The following is an 18,119-nucleotide window of genomic DNA, read 5'->3' as shown; positions in this document are numbered from 1 at the left end:
CAAAATTCTGTTATCTTGACAACCCTAGTGTTTGTGTAGTGTGTGAGTGTTTGTGTAGTGTGTGTGCGTGCGTGCTTTATGAAACTGACCTGTAGTCCTACTCGATTTGCCCCATTTAGTGTTTTTAGCAATGCAACCTGTATCTACAACACTGAAGCATAACTGGAATAATGTTCTTCCCTCCTACTGTTTTAATATCATGTCCGTGAGTGCATGGAGGTGAAGTTATAATCACACACACAGACGTTTTGTTCTTCTATCTACCCATAAACCCTAACGCCTAAACCCTTACTGTACCCTCATTTTAACTCTAACCCTAACTCCAAAGCTAAAAACAGCATTTGTCCTCATGGGGTGTGGGAAATGTCCCCACGAGGAAGAATTATTCTTCTATTACTATCCTTGTGGGGACTTTGGCCATTTTTTAAATTTTTTATTTAGATCCCCTCAAGAATAGAATAACCAACCCACACACTGCCCTGAATTAATTATCAGCCTGCTTTATCCAAGTTGTTAGGAGAATAGATGTGGCCCCCTAGAGGGAGATGGTGTTGATTATGTAATTTTGTGTATCTGTGTCATGAAGGGATTGAGTTGTTCTGCTCACCTGCCCAGGGGGAAGGCAGACACAAATCACTGTGAATGATTATGCCCACAGTGTACTGCTGGCTCACTCCACTGAGAAGGTTTGTGTTGAGTGACACAGTCACAGACAGACATTTGCATCATTGGTTTACAGATGTCCTATCATGACCTCAGGTAAATCAGGAATTTAATTTATATTTTTATATCTGCATAGTATCATTCAAATTGACTTGTGTCCATTACTCCTGATTTTCTATGTTGTGTGGAGATTATCATGGATGGATGTGTGTGTGAAGGGACAATGGTGTGCATACTTGTGTGTCGCATTGCATCCTTAGCACAGAATGCCCCTGTGCTGCAGCAGTGCCCAATGTGTGGGTATTACACACAGGCCTGTCAAACAAAGTGCCTGCATGCACGCACACACACTACACACTGTGTGAGACTTCCTGTCCCTAGCCCCTGATCCCATCTCGTCTACCGCTGCTCTGCTCATTCACATCATCCCCTCTTTGCTACTGGCCAAGGCTGTGCTTCAGTTCACTGCTCCTTTTGGCAATCATCCCTCATCCTCTTCCTCATCCACACTACCCTCGCCCACTGTGCTTCTCCCTCTGTAAGAGTTGGTGTCCATGCCAGGCAGCCCAGGTACACACACAAAAAAACGTCTTAGGGGTGGGGGATCAGGGCAGGGTAAAGAGGGGAGCCCCTGTTAGGATGCTGAGGCTATGATTCCCGATTTATTTTATTGTTTGTATTTGTGCCATTGAATTGGAATTCAGTTCACCCCAGTGTTTCCCACATATTAATTTGGCAGTAGCGTTTCAATCGTTGCTGGCACTACAAAAAAATATGATTTCATAATTTTTTATAAATGTAATTGGTATGGCAAATCGTTTTCAGTAGGGGTGTAACGGTTCACCAAACCGTGGTACGTATTGCGGTTTTGGGGTCATTTTTTTGGTTTTGGCACAGCGGGAAAATTTAACCTGTTGACAGTTACTAAAGAAAATGTTTGTTTTTTTAAAAGATGCAATATATCACTTTCTGGGCAATCTGACCAAATTCACATACTGAACAAAAAAATAAATGCAACATGTATGTTTCATGAGCTGAAATAAAAAAAATCCCAGAAATGTACCACACGCACAAAAAGCTTATTTCTCTCAAATGTTGTGCACAAATGTATCCTTTGCCAAGATAATCCATCCACTTGGCATTTGTGGCAGATCAATAAGCTGATTAAATAGCATGATCATTACACAGGTGCGTCTTGTGCCGGGGACAATAAAAAGCTGCTATAAAATGTGCAGTTTTGTCACACAACACAATGCCACAAATGTCTCAAGTTTGAGGGAGCGTGCAATTGGCATGCTGACTGCAGGAATGTCCACCAGAACCGTTGCCAGATAATTTAATGTTAATTTCTCCATCATAAGCCACCTCAAACGTTGTTTTAGAGAATATGGCAGTACGTCCAAACAGCCTCAAACGCAGACCACGGGTAACCACACCAGCCTAGGACCTCCACAACCGGCTTCTTTACCTACGGTATCGTCTGAGACCAGCCACCCAGACAGCTGATGAAATTGTTCCTTTATAAAAACCAAAGAATATCTGCACAAACTGTCAGAAACTGTCTCGGGGAAGCTCATCTGCGTGATCGTCGTCCTCACCAGGGTCTTGATCAGTTCGGCATTGTAACTGACTTCAGTGAGCAAATGCTCACCTTTGATGGCCACTGGTACGCTGGAGAAGTGTACTCTTCACTGATGAATCCCGATTTCAACTATACCGGGCAGATGGTATTGTGTGGGCGAGTGGTTTGCTGATGTCAACGTTGTGAACAGAGTGCCCCATGGTGGCAGTGGGGTTATGGTATGCAGGCATAAACTACTGACAATGAACACAATTGCATTTTATCGATTGCAATTTGAATGCACAGAGATACCGGGATGAGATCCTGAGGCCCGTTGTCGTGCCATTCAACCACCACCTTCACCTCATGTTTCAGCATGATAATGCATGGCCCCATGTCGCAAGGATCTGTACATTATTCCTGGAAGCTGCATATGTCCCTGTTCTTCCATGGCTTGCATACTCACCAGACATGTCAACAATTTTGAGCATGTTTGGGATGCTCTGGATCAACGTGTACGACAGCGTGTTCCAGTTCCTGCCAGTATCAAGCAACTTTGCTCAGTCATTGAAGAGACGTGAGACAACATTCCACAGGCCACAATCAACAGCCTGATGAACTCTATATGAAGGAGATGTCGCACTACATGAGCCGAATGCTGGTCACACCAGATATATCACTCACAGAACGAGCAGTATGTCTGGTGTTATTGTCATGCTGGAGGGTCATGTCAGGGTGAGCCTGCAGGAAGGGTACCACATGAGGGAGGAGGATGTCTTCCCTGTAAGGCACAGCATTGAGATTGCCTGCAATGACAACAAGCTCAGTCCGATGATGCTGTGACACACCGCCCCAGACCATGACAGAACCTCCACCTCCAAATCGATCCCGCTCCAGAGTACAGGTCTCGGTGTAATGCTCATTCCTTCGATGATAAACGCAAATCCGACCATCACCCCTAGTGAGAAAAAAACGTGACTCGTCAGTGAAGAGCCCTTTTTGCCAGTCCTGTCTGGTCCAGCGACGGTGGGTTTGTGCCCATAGGCGACGTTGTTGCCGGTGATGTCTGGTGAGGACCTGCCTTTACAGCAGGCCTAAAATCCCTCAGACCAGTTTATTGCGGACAGTCTGAGCACTGATGGTGGGATTGTGCGTTCCTGTTGTAACTCGGGCAGTTGTTGTTGCTATCCTGTACCTGTCCCGCATGTGTGATGTTTGGATGTACCGATCCTGTGCAGGTGTTGTTACACGTGGTCTGCCACTGCAAGAACGATCAGCTGTCCTCCCTGTATAGCGCTGTCTTAGGTGTCTCATAGTACGACATGGCAATTTATTGCCCTGGCCACATCTGCAATCCTCATGCCGCCTTGCATTATGCCTAAGGCACGTTCACGCAGATGAGCAGGGACCCTGGGCATCTTTCTTTTGGTGTTTTTCAGAGTCAGTAGAAAAGCCTCTTGTCCTAAGTTTTCATAACTGTGACTGACCTTAATTGTCTACGGTCTGTAAGCTGTTAGTGTCTTAACGACCGTTCCACAGGTGCATGTTCATTAATTGTTTATGGTTCATTTAACAAGCATGGGAAACAGTGTTTAAACCCTTTACAATGAAGATCTGTCTATTTTTACGAATTATCTTTGAAAGACAGGGTTCTGAAAAAGGGATGTTTCTTTTTTTGCTGAGTTTATTTCTATTCTTTGCTTTTTTAAAGTTTAATTTTTGCATCTTTAACTTTCAGTTTTTTGTAAACCAGCTGAAAATACAATATTTTGGGTTATTGAAAATATTTCAGTGGTTTAGATGGTACAATGATTCTCTACACTGCTTGTTTTGTCATAAACTGAAATGCAACCAGGAAATGGCTGGTTGGAAATTTGCATATCGCACCTTTAAGAAAATATAGTGTATAAACTGATTCCATATAATACCTGATGAGAGCACAATCAGGAATTTCCCACACATTTTGTTAAATGAAAACACATGTTTACTCTAGAAGAAGACTAAAATAAAGTGCAATATGCATGTGAAATCAATATGTAAACATGGTTCAGACATTATTTAGGCCTATGCTATAAGGTTTTCTTATTTTGAGAAAAATATGTGCACTTGTGACTCATAAAAGGGGGCATGTCTGTAGCACGGTATTTCTCGTTTGCAAGGCTGTCACTGTTAAGTAGCTATCTGTAGCCCTGGAGGTCCATCTATCTGTAGTAAGCGCAACACCGGGTGCATTGGCCAATTCATTGACTACTTAGGCTTTAGTTTGCTTATATAGAGCGGGTACTACCTGTTTGCTGAAATGGGTGCTAGCAGGCGAAATTCGTAATGTGGCTCAAGCACTTTCACCAGGTGCTGAAACCCCTATTCTTCTCAACCATTGAGAATGGGCGCATATCCACGGCTATAAACATACCTATCGCACTTGTAATTTCTTTGGCCGGGTTAGGATCAGCTGTGAAGGGCTGCTTGAATGCAGAGGGGAGAGTTTTTTATGTGTGTGTTTCTCTCTTGCTCCGGTAGTAGGAATACTGGGGTGACGTCAGCGTAAATGTGTTGGCAGCTGCATAGGCTATTCTTGTTGAGCAGTGTCAAGTGTCCACATACTTTCTCTGTCCATTGCCGTTGTAATCTACTGGAAACTATACATGTTGCCCCACCACTCACCACCGTAGAGAAATCGTTAACAGCTGCGCCTCACAAAAGGACAGCTTGAAGTACGCCAATTAAGATTTGCATTTTGATTACAACATTCGATTAGTCTAATTGTTTAACGGATTAGCCCGAAAAAAGGTTTGCTCATATTTCCTCAAGGCACAGGCATAGCCTATAGGCCTAGTGTTTTTATTTTTGTTCAATATTTGTTTTCTGTATTCATTCGGGTTCACAGGGCGGACTGAACCGAGGTCCCCGCGAATACCTGTAGGGTTACACCCCTAGTTTTCAGTGTAAACTTAAACGACTAAAACCAGATAGAAAATATGTATTTTTTAATGGTGGAAAAAGTACCCAATTGTCATACTTAAGTAAAGATACCTTGATAGAAAATGACTCAAGTGAAAGTCACCCAGTAAAATAATACTTGAGTAAATGTCTAAAAGTATTTGGTTTAAAATATACTTAAGTATCAAAAGTAAATGCAAGTGCTAAAGTATACTTAAGTATTGAACTAATAGTATAAATCCTTTCAATGTCCTTATATCAAGCCAACCGGATAGCACAATTTTATTTTTTATTTGCGGATAGCCAGGAGCATGCTCCAACACTAAGAGATCATTTACAAATGAAGCATTTGTGTTTCGTGAGTTCTGCTAGATAAGAGGTAGTAGCAATGACCAGGGATTTTCTCTTGATTAGTGCTCAAATTGCACCATGTTTCTGTCCTGCTAAGCATTAAAAATGTAGTACTTTTGGGTGTCAGAGAAAATGTATGGAGTAAAAAGTAAATTTTCTTTAGGAATGTAGTAAAGTAAAAGTAGTCAAAAATATAAATTTACTACAGATACCCCAAAAAACGACTTATGTAGTACTTTAGTATTTTTACTTAAGTACTTTACACCACTGGTATTTTTCAATAAGATCATCTTTGAGAACTAACAATCCCCAAAATAAAAACTAGACAGTCTGTGGCCAACCACCATTGATTTTGTTATAATGTTCAAGTCACAGATCGCATAAGAACACGGCAAAAGCCATGGCAAAATGTGTAGAATTGCAGGAAATTAGCTTTAAAACATACTTTTTTCTCTTCTCCCCATGACACGTTTTGTGAAAGTAGTGCGTACAGGGATGCTAGCTAATTAGCTCGCTATCATTACCTGAGTGACGATAGCTAGCTAGCCAAGTGAGCGTGTGAAATAACAATTGCTGACTTGGTGTCTAAACCAATGAGGTAGAAACACATGGCTAATTTGAACTTTTACATGGGAATGTAAAATGGATATTGCTTCAATGATGGGGTGAAGAAACAGCACCGCTTGTGTTATTCCAGACAAACCGAATAGGGGTTTAGCTCAGAGGTTGCTAGCCAGCTAAGACACTCGACAGTTCAGCTAGCCAACTCCGAACAGTGGGAACCGATGGAGAGCTAGAGACCACGAGTAGAAGTAAGTAACAGCACTAATTGTGTGTAGGCCAGATACCAGCTATACACTTATCTATCCGACAACAAAAACTGCTGCTAACTGAGGTAACTTCACTCAGTAAATTGAAGCCGAATCCCTGAAAATAGAAAGGAAGCCACTCAACGCTCCGTGGTGGAGTGGTAACCCACGTTGAAAAGGAGCAGTTCAGTTGAGAGGTAGTTTTTTGAAAACTGCTTAATGTGCTAGTAACCAAATAGACTTGTGAAGAGATGAAGAATGAGGAAACCAGAGCATTGTGGGTTGCTATATAGGCAAGCAGTGCTTACCACACTGGAGTGACGAGTTGCATCAAATGCTACAAATATATATTGTATGTCTTTTGGGGTTTTTCAGTGAGTTAAATCCAGATGGACAAATCCATGCTTCAGCCTATTTATTTAAAGCTGCTATTCAGCGTCAGTTGAGATACAGGTTATAATGCTATTTAAGGGGAAATTATATTTCAGATGGTGTCAACATAATACAAATGTAATTCATTTTGGAGTAGAATGTCCTTTTTAAAAAGTCACCAGAAGTGAACTTCTCACAGTCGTATAAAAAAAAAAGAAACATGGGGTGCACCCCCGTTAACTTTGCCACCGCTACTGTAAAAGTCCTAGGGGATACACTGCACCCTCATATGACCCTATTTGTGAACTCTGTTGTGACATGTCTTTGTAAAACTAGAGAAATTATTCAATGTTCTATTCAAAGCTTACAAAAACCTTTTTAAATCCTGGATTCTGTGTGGAGATAATGCCTTATCTGTATATAATCCCAGTTAAATCACTGCTTCCCAGTCTTTGGCTCTCTAGGCCAGAGTTCCCCAACTAGCGGCCCATGGGCCGAATTTGGCCTGCGGGTCATTTTTATTTCCCCCACCCAAGTTTTCGGAGCAAAAAAAATGTAATATTTTAATAATTTATTGTTGGACATAAGACTGTAAAAACACCTTCAAATCAGCCCCAGATGGTTAAAAAAAAATTAATCTGTTCCAAGGTATTCCCATGCATAAGAGATACTGTATATGTGATCGTATACAAATGCAAGCAAGGTTTGAAATGATTATGTTTTAGTCAAATATATCTGTCTGTGCTTCTTGCAGTCAATTTGCATTTGTCATTATTTGTAATTATATTCCGGTCCCCTGACCATCCACGCAAGAAAAAAATCAGCCCGCGACTGAATCTAGTTGATGATCCCTGCTCTAGGCTATATAGAATATTAGTGTGTGTACATGTGTGTCCCCACGTCACTCCATCCATGCCCTGTCCTCATGAGACTGAGTGCTCTCGTCCCAAATGTCACAGCACTTTGGCTCAAAAAGAGAGAGAGGAAGAGGCTGAGAATGCCATGCAGTCCTTGGCATCATCCCTGCCTGCCACTACTGCGCCCCCCCCCCCCGCTCCCTAGACACACACACACTCTTCCCTCAATCCTCCCCTATCGTTCTGTACTGAGAGCAGTCCAGACAGGGACATCATGTGATGGGTGGTTCTGTGCCCGGTAGGGGGATCTATGTCCAATCGCATCAGACAGACAGACCCTCCATCCTAGAAGCCTGCATTGAGGGAGGCTGACCTGATTGTGCTGGTTGGGCCTGGAGCAGGCCAGGGAGACAGGGACTGTGGCTCTCTATAGCTCCATGTTTAGTGGAGGAGTAAGGTTCATAAGGGTCAAGGGTCACTTTAGTTTTATAAGGGTCATCATGGTTAATAAGGGTCATTAACATATTGCTTATTTCCTTTAGCCAGACACTGAGTCTAAACAGAGATGTGTCCCTAAATGAAACTGCTAGAGTACCAATCATTTCTTAACAACAAGATTGCAGGTGTTTCTATAATCGAAAAATTAGTGTTCTTTGTTGATAAACTTCAGACAAGACTAGAGAATTTGTAATAGGAGTGCTGCTGCTGACTAGCCTGGGTTTTCCCTGGCTATCTTCCTTTTATGGAATATACCGGGATTGATTGTATGGTTGTGGTTCCTTTCGGCCCAGAGTGTGGGTGAATGGGTAGGGCGCTAACTTGTTTGGTGTTTTCTCGTGTCTCCCTTATTACAGCTCAAATCAGTGTGACAGATCAAATGTATTAGGCCTATTACTAATCATTTTAATTTCAGAAATTGTCAATCTAGAAAGTCCAACACATGTTATAGTCTGGAGTTTCTTAAATTCTCACATCACGTGTTTACCTGATTTGTGATCAAAGTCTTATCCCTATTTGTGTGACGTTTGTAGAAGCTGGCAGCCGAGTGCCAGAGCGCGGGCTACAGCGGCACGCTGATCCCCTATAAGTGTGACCTGTCCTGTGAGGAGGACATCCTGTCCATGTTCTCTGCCATCAAGACACTGCATCAGGGGGTGGATGTGTGTATCAACAATGCAGGCCTAGCCCACAACGAACCCCTGCTCAGTGGCAAGACCGACGGCTGGAGGAACATGATCGATGTGAGTGGACAACACACACACACACACACACACACACACACACACACACACACACACACACACACACAATGTACATGGGTTCTCACACACACATACACACACACAGCCTATGTACCATGTCTTTCCAATCAACAACAACTGTAACAACATAGTAACTACTGTAACTGTGCGCTGGGCTGTCATACAGTTGTTACTCAACAACTGAACTGCTGTACCTAAGTGTAGCAACCATAGCTAAATAGAGAATAACTGTGAAAAACATTTGGTTGTAGAGTAGAATCAGAATAATCTTTATTTACAAGTACAGTGCATTTGGAAAGTATTCCGACCCATTAACTTTTTTCACATTTTATTAGGTTACAGCCTTGTTCTAAAATTGATTTTTTTTAAATAAAAAAGAGTCCACTTCAATCTACACACAATACCCCATAATGACAACGCAAAACCAGGTTTTTAGACATTTTAGCAAATTTATTCCAAATAAAAAAACATCCTTGAGATGCGTCTACAATATTATTGGTGTCCACCTGTGGTAAATTCAATTGACTGGACATGATTTGGAAAGGCACACCTGTCTATATAAGGTACCACAGCAAAAACCAAGCCATGAGGTTGATGGAATTGTCCGTTGAGCTCCTAGACAGGATTGGGGCGGCAGGGTAGCCTAGTGGTTAGAGCATTGGGCTAGTAACCGAAAGGTTGCAAGTTCGAATCCCCGAGCTGACAAGGTACAAATCTGTCGTTCTGCCCCTGAACAAGGCAGTTAACCCACTATTTCTAGGCCGTCATTGAAAATAAGACTTGCCTAGTTAAATAAAGTTAAATAAAAATTGTGTCGAGGCACAGATCTGGGGACGGGTACTAAAACATTTATGCAGCAGTGAAGGTCCCCCAAAACACAGTGGCCTCATCATTCTTAAATGGAAGAAGTTTGGAACCACCAAGATTATTTTTATAGCTGGCCGCCCAGCCAAACTGAGTAATCAGGGGAGACGGGCCTTGGTCAGGGAGGTGACCAAGAACCCGATGGTCACTCTGACAGAGCTCCAGAGTTCCTCTGTGGAGATGGGAGAACCTTCCAGAAGGACAACCATCTTTGCAGCACTCCACCAATCAGGCCTTTAAGGTAGAGTGGCCAGACGGAAGCCACTCCTCAGTAAAAGGCACATGAAAGTCCGCTTGGAGTTTGCCAAAAGGCACCTAAAGGACTCTGACCAAGAGAAACAAGATTCTCTGGTCTGATGAAACCAAGATTGAACTCTGGCCTGAATGTCAAGCGTCACTTCTGGGGGAAACCTGGCACCATCCATACGGTAAATCGTGGTGGTAGCATCATGCTGTGGGTGTTTTTCAGCGGCAGGGACTGGGAGACTAGTCAGGATCGAGGGAAAGATGAATTGAGCAAAGTACAGAGATCCTTGATGAAAACCTGTTCCATAGCACTCAGGACCTCAGACTTGTGCGAAGGCTCACCTTCCAACAGGACAACAACCCTAAGCACACAGCCAAGAGAATGCAGGAGTGGCTTCGGGACAAGTGTCTGAATATCCTTGAGTGGCCCAGCCAGATCCTGGACTTGAACCTGATCGAACATCTCTGGAGAGACCTGAAAATATCTGCAGCGATGCTCCCCATCCAACCTGACAGAGCTTGAAAGAATCTGCAGAGAAGAATTTGAGAAATTCCCCAAATACTGGTGTGCCAAGCTTGTAGCGTCATACACAAAAAGACTTGAGGATGTAATCGCTGTCAAAGGTACTTCAACAAAGTACTGAGTAAAGGGACCAAATATTTATGTAAATGTGATATTTCATTAAAAAAAATTGTATACATTAGCAAACATTTCTAGAAACTTGTTTTTGCTTTGTCATTATGGGGTGTTGTGTGTAGATTGATGAAAAAAATGGAATTTTAGAATAAGGCTGAAACGTTTTTAAAAAATGTGGGAAAAGTGAAGGGGTATAAATACTTTCAGAATTTGCCCTAGTGAGAAGGTTCTGCAGGCGATAGACACTTTACAAACTGAATACAGACAAGTTCACATAGACATTGTACAGATTATACAATATTGGAACGATAAACATAAAACTATACTATAGTCTGATTACAGTGGGAATATGTAATTTACAGAGGGGAGATAGATATATAAGCAGAGGGAAGGATGCTGCCGTGGCGAATAAAGACAGTGTTATGCATCGGTGTGATGCATCGTACAAAGGGTTTAACGAACCCTCAACCATACAAGCTTCCAGTGTGTGGGTACTTAAACATAGTAGGCCTGTTAGAAGCAGTGCCAACACACACACTCCCCCTCACAAGGAGTCGTCCCATTGCCTGGTATGGTGCTACTACACAGAGGCCCACTTGTAGAAGAAGCCAGGCATTATTTCCCTCCATCTATTATGCTAGGCCTTTTCTTTACACTAATTCATCAAACTCAAGACCATTCCATTCAAGCCACTCCGGCTCAAAGTGTAGTCCCATCCCTACAGAGGAGCTGAGCATTTCTAACGCCTGTCCCATCTGTTGGCATGGTGGCCAAGATGAATGTGTACGCTGTGTATATTTTTAGACAATGTAATCTGTGTGCTGTCCTTGTTTTGCCGTGCCACCCCCCACTATTTCCTTAGTTACACCGTTGGCGTCACTCTCAAAGTCACATGATGGAGGAGACCGGTCAGGTTCAGGTGACACACAATATACGATCTCTACCTGTGTGACCAGCCAGTAACCAAACAGTATGTTATCTGAGGTCATTTTTGGTCTGTTGTCATTTTTATTTTATTTTTTAACCTTTATTTAACCAGGTAGGCCAGTTGAGAACAAGTTCTCATTTACAACTGCGACCTGGCCAAGATAAAGCAAAGCAGTACGGCACAAACAACAACACAGAGTTACACATGGAATAAACAAACATACAGTCAATAGCACAATAGAAAAGTCTATATACAGTGTGTGCAAATTAAGTAAGATTAGGGAGGTAAGGCAATGAATAAGCCATAGTGGTGAAATAATTACAATTTAGCAAATAAACACTGGAGTGATAGATGTGCAGAAGATGACTGTGCAAGTAGAGATACTGGGGTGCAAAGGAGCAAATTTGTATAAAAATAATAATAACAATATGGGGATGAGGTAGTTGGATGGGCTATTTACAGATGGGCTATGTACAGGTGCAATGATCTGTAAGCTGCTCTTATGCTTAAAGTTAGTGAGGGAGATGTGAGTCTCCAGCTTCAGTGATTTTTGCAATTCGATCCAGTCATTGGCAGCAGAGAACTGGAAGGAAAGGTGGCCAAATGAGGAATTGGCTTTGGGGGTGACCAGTGAAATATACCTGCTGGAGCACATGCTACCGGTGGGTGCTGCTATGGTGACCAGCAGCACCCAGATAAGGCGGGGCTTTACCTAGCAAAGACTTATAGATTACCAGGATCCAGTGGGTTTGGCGACGAATGTGAAGCGAGGGCCAGCCAACGAGAGCATACAGGTCGCAGTGGTGTGTTGTATATGGGGCTTTGGTGATGGATGGCACTGTGATAGACTGCATCCAATTTGCTGAGTAGAGTGTTGGAGGCTATTTTGTAAATGAGCACAGTCCTGAATAGCATGACAGAACTCTGCAGGCCGTCTCTGCAGTAGATTGCAACTCCACCCCTTTTGGCAGTTCTATCTTGGCACAAAATGTTATAGTTGGGGATGGAAATGTCAGCATTTTTGGTGGCCTTCCTAAGCCAGGATTCAGACACGACTAGGACATCAGGGTTGGTGGAGTGTGCTAAAGCAGTGGGGGAAAAAACTTAGGGAGGAGGCTTCTAATGTTAACATGCATTAAACCAAAGCTTTTACAGTTACAGAAGTCAACAAATGAGAGCACCTTGGGAATAGGAGTGGAACTGGGGGCTAAAGGGCCTGGGTTAACCTCTACATCACCAGAAGAACAGAGGAGGAGTAGGGTACTGCTTAAGGCTATAAGAACTGGTCGTCTAGTGCGTTGGGGACAGAGAATAAAAGGAGCAGATTTCTGGGTGTGGTAGAATAGATTCAAGGCATAATCTAGTACAGTACATAATACATACAGAACCTTAGTTCGAGGCTGGGGCCAACATGTAAACAAAATGAGGTACCGTGTTATTGAAACAGTCCAGGGGGCATCAGTAGTGTAGCCGAGTGATCATAGGGTCAAAAGAGGAGCAATAGGTGAGTACGGGTGCTGTACGGTATTCACCACTACGCTGGGTGAGCAGGGGACGCAGCATTCATAAACTAACGGGCTGGGGCTAGAAGATAGTTCTGTGGCGACATCGTAACAGAATAGCCTGTTGAGACCACATTGGGTGATCACGTCGGCAGTCCAGTCGTGATGGATCGGCAGGGCTCCGTGTCGACAATAAAGGGTCCAGGCCAATTGGCAGAAGGAGGTTATTGTAGCCCTATAATTAGTTGGTATATGGGGCTAGCTGGTGCTTGCTTCGGTACAGAGGCTTTAGCTAACAGTAGCCACTCGTTTGCAGGTAGCTAGCAGGTAGCTAGATAGCTAGCAGTAAAGATCCAGAGTGGCAGGAATCCGGTGATATGGTAGAGAGAAGCAATCCGATATGCTCTGGGTTGATATCGCGCTGTGCAGACTGGCAGGTGTTGTCCGAGCTAAGGCTGGCTGATGCCGGGGGGGGAGGCGAGGACCGCTAGCCGTGGCTAACAAAGACTAGTAGCTAGTTAGCTCCTGGTGGAACTTCCAGTTATAAGAAATAAAAATAGCAGAACCGTAACACATTTGGTGAGGCGGGTTGTAGGAAAGTATATTTAGTTCATAGATAGAAGTGAGATTAAGATATATACGAAAAAAGACCGGGTATTTACAAGGGATAAGACAAAGACAGATATACACGTCCTACTGCGCCGCCATCTTGGATATGAGGTGTAATTTCACAAGGGGCATTGGCATTGACACTGTGGAGGACAATAACTACAGTCTTATACACCTAGACAGACTATATTTTTGTTTGTGAAGGCAGATACAAGTGCAAGTATTTGACTGAACCTCTCCTATAGGTGAATGTCCTAGCCCTGTCAATTTGTACCCGCGAGGCCTACCAGTCAATGAAAGAGCGGAATGTGGACGATGGCCACATCATCAATATTAACAGGTAGACTACAGCTTCTTTTCAGCCTGTTAAATGCCTGTTATAACTGACATTTTATATGATTTAAGATTCTCTCAGATGATACAGTAAAGAGGGCCTACAATTTTACTCTTGGTTTTAGACAGAAGAGAAGTCCGAGGGATACAGGATAGAGGATGTATCACATACATGCCATTCTCACTTTCTCTCCTTTTCTCCCTCCCTCGCTTACTGCTATAGTATGGGGGGACATAGAATGGTACCTAGTGCAGATGAACACTTCTACTGTGCCACTAAATATGCTGTTACTGCTCTAACGGAGGGGCTACGGCAAGAGCTGCGGGAAGCAAAGACTCACATCAGAGCCACGGTGAGAAGAGCAGCATTATTATTCTCTCTTTTTCATATGAATCTGACAACTGTCTTATACAATTATTAGATGTAATTTGATTGTTTTGTGGGTGTGTACGTACATATGCACGCTTGTGGTGTGTGTTCGTCCGTCCGTCCGTGCGTGCGTGCGTACGAGTGTCTGTCTGTGTATGTGTACATAAACATCAATAACGAGCATGGTTTGTGCCTTCCTCTTCCATAGTGTATATCCCCTGGAATAGTGGAGACTGAGTTTGCCTTCCGGCACCACAACAGTGATCCAGAGAAAGCAGCTGCTGTGTATGAGAGTATAAAAGTAAGGCAGCTAGACTAGGAGTGTGGGTGGGTGGATGGGCCTACCTCTTCTCTCAATACAAATACATGAAGAAATGTTTGACTAATTAGCATCTTTTTCCTCTGCAGTGTTTGAAAGCACAAGACATAGCCAGTGCAGTCACATACGTTCTGGGCACCCCGCCTCACGTCCAGGTAATGTAGTGCTCTGTCTGTCGACAGAGCACTACTAACTCCTCTTTTAACTCCTCTTAGATAGACCAATGGTACTATACACAGTGTACAAACCATTTGGCTCTTTCCATGACCGACTGACCAGGTGAATCCAGGTGAAAGCTATGATCCCTTATTGATCACTTGTTAAATCCTCTTCAATCAGTGTAGATGAAGGGGACAAGACAGGTTAAAGAGTACTTTTTAAGCCTTGAGATAATTGAGACATGGATTTTGTGTGTGCCATTCAGAGGGTGAATGGGCAAGACAAAGATTTAAGTCCCTTTGAGCGGGGTATGGTAGTAGGTGCCAGGAGCACAGGTTTTAGTGTGTCAAGATTTGCAACTATGCTGGGTTTCACGCTAAACAGTTTCCTGTATCAAGAATGGTCCACCACCGAAAGGACATCCAGCCAACTTGACACAACTGTGGGAAGCATTGACGTCAACATGGGCCAATATCCCTGTGGAACGCTTTCTACACCTTGTAGAGTTCATGCCCCAACAAATTCAGGCTGTTCTGAGGGCAAAGGGGTGTAACTCAATATTAGGAAGGTGTTCCTAATGTTTTGTGCACTCAGTATACATTGTCAATGGTCCTGACCTGCATAGTCTGAAACACCTCTTTTATAGAAGACATTCATGCAGTTTGTTGAGTTTGTTTGTGTATGTAACCCTGCTTGTCGGCCTCTAGATCGGAGATGTGCAGATGAGGCCAGTGGAACAGGTGTCATAGCAACCGAGCAGGAAGGAATCAGCTGAAGGAGCAGATAGAGCCATGGTGACGACTCCTTAGCGACCCCTGCCGGGCAATGACGAAAATAAACTAGTATTCAACTGGATGTGGAGTGAAGGGATCTGTTTGAGGAGGCGTGGAGGTGGCTGTGTGTGGTGGGGGGGGATCTCTGGTGAGGAGAGGGTGGGCAGGTACTCTTAACCACCACTGAATTACTATGAGTGCTGCAACATGGTCTTTGGTGTATTGCTCTGAAGCCACTGCAAACTTAGGAGAGGAGGGTTGTTGCTCCTGTGGTCATATATTCTACCTGACCATCCTGACAGAGGGAAGAGTATGCCATCAATTGCGTTTTTGTAAGTCATAATACATATCTGTTTAAAATGATGGAATAGAACACTGCTATTCAATAAAGAATGATAATTATATATATATTTTTTTTGTATAGGTATTTTAGCTTTGATTATTGGTAGATGTGGCTGATATTCTGTACTCCCTAACCATAGACGCTCAATCCATTTCTACGGTCTTATGTTTTTAATAACAAGCAGATTTGGTTATCCTGGTATTAAGTCTGCTCGTATGTTTTTCAAAACCCATGTCAAGCATCACTAATCAGAAAATGTGTATAAGGGACATTCAAGCACGATTACGCAACCCCATCACTTTGGAGCAAGTGTATTTCCCCACTCCCATATGATTTAAATTGTTTTGCACTTTGGATCCATTTGGAGGAGTATAAAGAAAACACTGTCATCTTGTCTAGAGGAAGTAACTAACTTGTATACTCTCCCCAAGTGTGTACTTGTATGATATAGTAGATGCTTATCAATAAAAATGATTTAGGGATTGTCAAAGGTGGCTCCTTTTTGTGCACCATTATTTGTTTTGATCATGTGTTAAATCTTTTACTGTCAATCTAAATAACCCTACAGTGTTAGTTATTCTGTTAATTGAAAAAATATAAACTAGATGGCATAATCTCAGACAGGTTTGTAAACAAAACCCCTCAGAATATAGGCACCACCAACTGATGATCATAACTTGGCACACCCTTTGGCTCTTGAGTCAGTTGGCTTTTTATTTTGCCTTACATAACATGACAGAGTTGTACAGTATGATTATATATTGCCTACAATGACAATATTTACTGATTATTCTTATAATACTTATTTTAATAAGTAGTATACCTATTTTAATCAGGCATAATTTCCTTTCAAACATATGTTGTTTAAAATGTTATGTAAAATGCTCATGACTTTTCCAATAAATTGAGTCACGGAAAGTGACCATTTGTCAGATTGCAATGGATATAATACATAATATATAGCCTATAGGTCGTTTTCAATAAAACGTCACAATAACATTGTGCGACAGGTAGCCTAATGGTTAGCGCGTTGGGCCAGCTAGTTCAAATCCCCGAGCTGACAAGGTAAAAATCTGTTATCCCAGTTATCCCACTGTTCCTAAGCCATCATTGTAAATAAGAATTTGTTCTTAACTGACTTGCCCAGTTAAATAAAAAAATAACTTCCCATTTTCAACAGCGTTTTTAAGAGTGTTTAACCTCTATGGGATTGGTGTTGCTAACGTGCGCTAATGTGACTAGAATTACGTAAATTACAGCAAACTTTGCAGGACATAGAGTTCTACAATTTGAACTCCTACTGTCTCTGGCTCTACACCAACCCTGCCCGGCCATCTAGATGTGTGAAGGTTAGTGTTTTTTTGTGGGGAAGCTAATTATCCATCATGTATGACATTCCTGGGAGTGTGTAAACTTACATTTTGTATTACCATAGTTGTGTATGTTCTCTATTATGTACTTAAATGTATCAATTGACCAATTAGGCACATTTTGGCAGACTTGGTACAAAATATTGTGCAGTATTGCAATGCACTGCTGCCATCTGGTGGCCAAAGTCTAAATTGTGCCTAAACGCCTATATGATATGGCTTTTCTCTTTCATTTCAAAGATGATTTTTTTTTTTTTATAGAAAATGCAAGTTTTTTTGTTGGTATTAACTTTTACCAGATCTAATGTATTATTCTAGACATTAATTTAACATTTCCACAAACATAAGTCTTTCCTTTCAAATGGTATCAATAATAGGCATATCCTTGCTTCAGGTCCTGAGCTACATGCAGTTGGATTTGGGTATGTCATTTTTGGGGGAAATTGAAAAAAGGTATAGGCTACATGATATAGGCTACATTGATTGATGGACCATGTAAATTTCGCTAGATAACAAGCCAAACTTGTTATGGCTAGATAACAAGCAAACTTTCAAGGGTTAAACTAGATGACTATATCCAAATGTTGTTTGATTTACTTGCCAACTATATTGGTGATGACAGTAGTCCGACTGACAATTTACCAGGATGTGGACTTGCCGATGTTTGCTTAGCTAGCTACATGTCAAATCGATAGGCACCTTCATGTATCTGAAATTACATGATCAGTGATGTTTACGGATCATGAAAAGCATGCAGTTACTTGCTGTATAACTGATGATAGAGGTAAATGTGTACAATTGTTTTGCATGGAATAATGGGGAATTTGTAGTTCTGACTATTAAAACCAAAT

At 42.3% G+C, this 18,119-nt stretch overlaps 1 protein-coding gene across 1 annotated transcript in view; it reads left to right on the top strand.

Annotated features, from left to right (window-relative positions):
• Positions 1–16,388, top strand: part of LOC109892760 (dehydrogenase/reductase SDR family member 11) — a 41,161-nt gene extending 24,773 nt beyond the window's left edge. The window contains exons 2-7 of the mRNA XM_020485523.2: positions 8,585–8,794; positions 13,847–13,941; positions 14,158–14,287; positions 14,513–14,605; positions 14,713–14,778; positions 15,490–16,388. Coding sequence (XP_020341112.1) covers positions 8,585–8,794; positions 13,847–13,941; positions 14,158–14,287; positions 14,513–14,605; positions 14,713–14,778; positions 15,490–15,531 — 636 coding nt within the window. The 3' untranslated portion in view covers positions 15,532–16,388. The remainder of the gene's footprint in view (positions 1–8,584; positions 8,795–13,846; positions 13,942–14,157; positions 14,288–14,512; positions 14,606–14,712; positions 14,779–15,489) is intronic.
• The last annotated feature ends 1,731 nt before the right edge of the window (positions 16,389–18,119 follow it).

Source organism: Oncorhynchus kisutch, linkage group LG6 (assembly GCF_002021735.2).
Source record: "Oncorhynchus kisutch isolate 150728-3 linkage group LG6, Okis_V2, whole genome shotgun sequence".
Classification (NCBI taxonomy): domain Eukaryota; kingdom Metazoa; phylum Chordata; class Actinopteri; order Salmoniformes; family Salmonidae; genus Oncorhynchus; species Oncorhynchus kisutch.
This window is presented reverse-complemented; position numbering and strand designations above follow the sequence as displayed.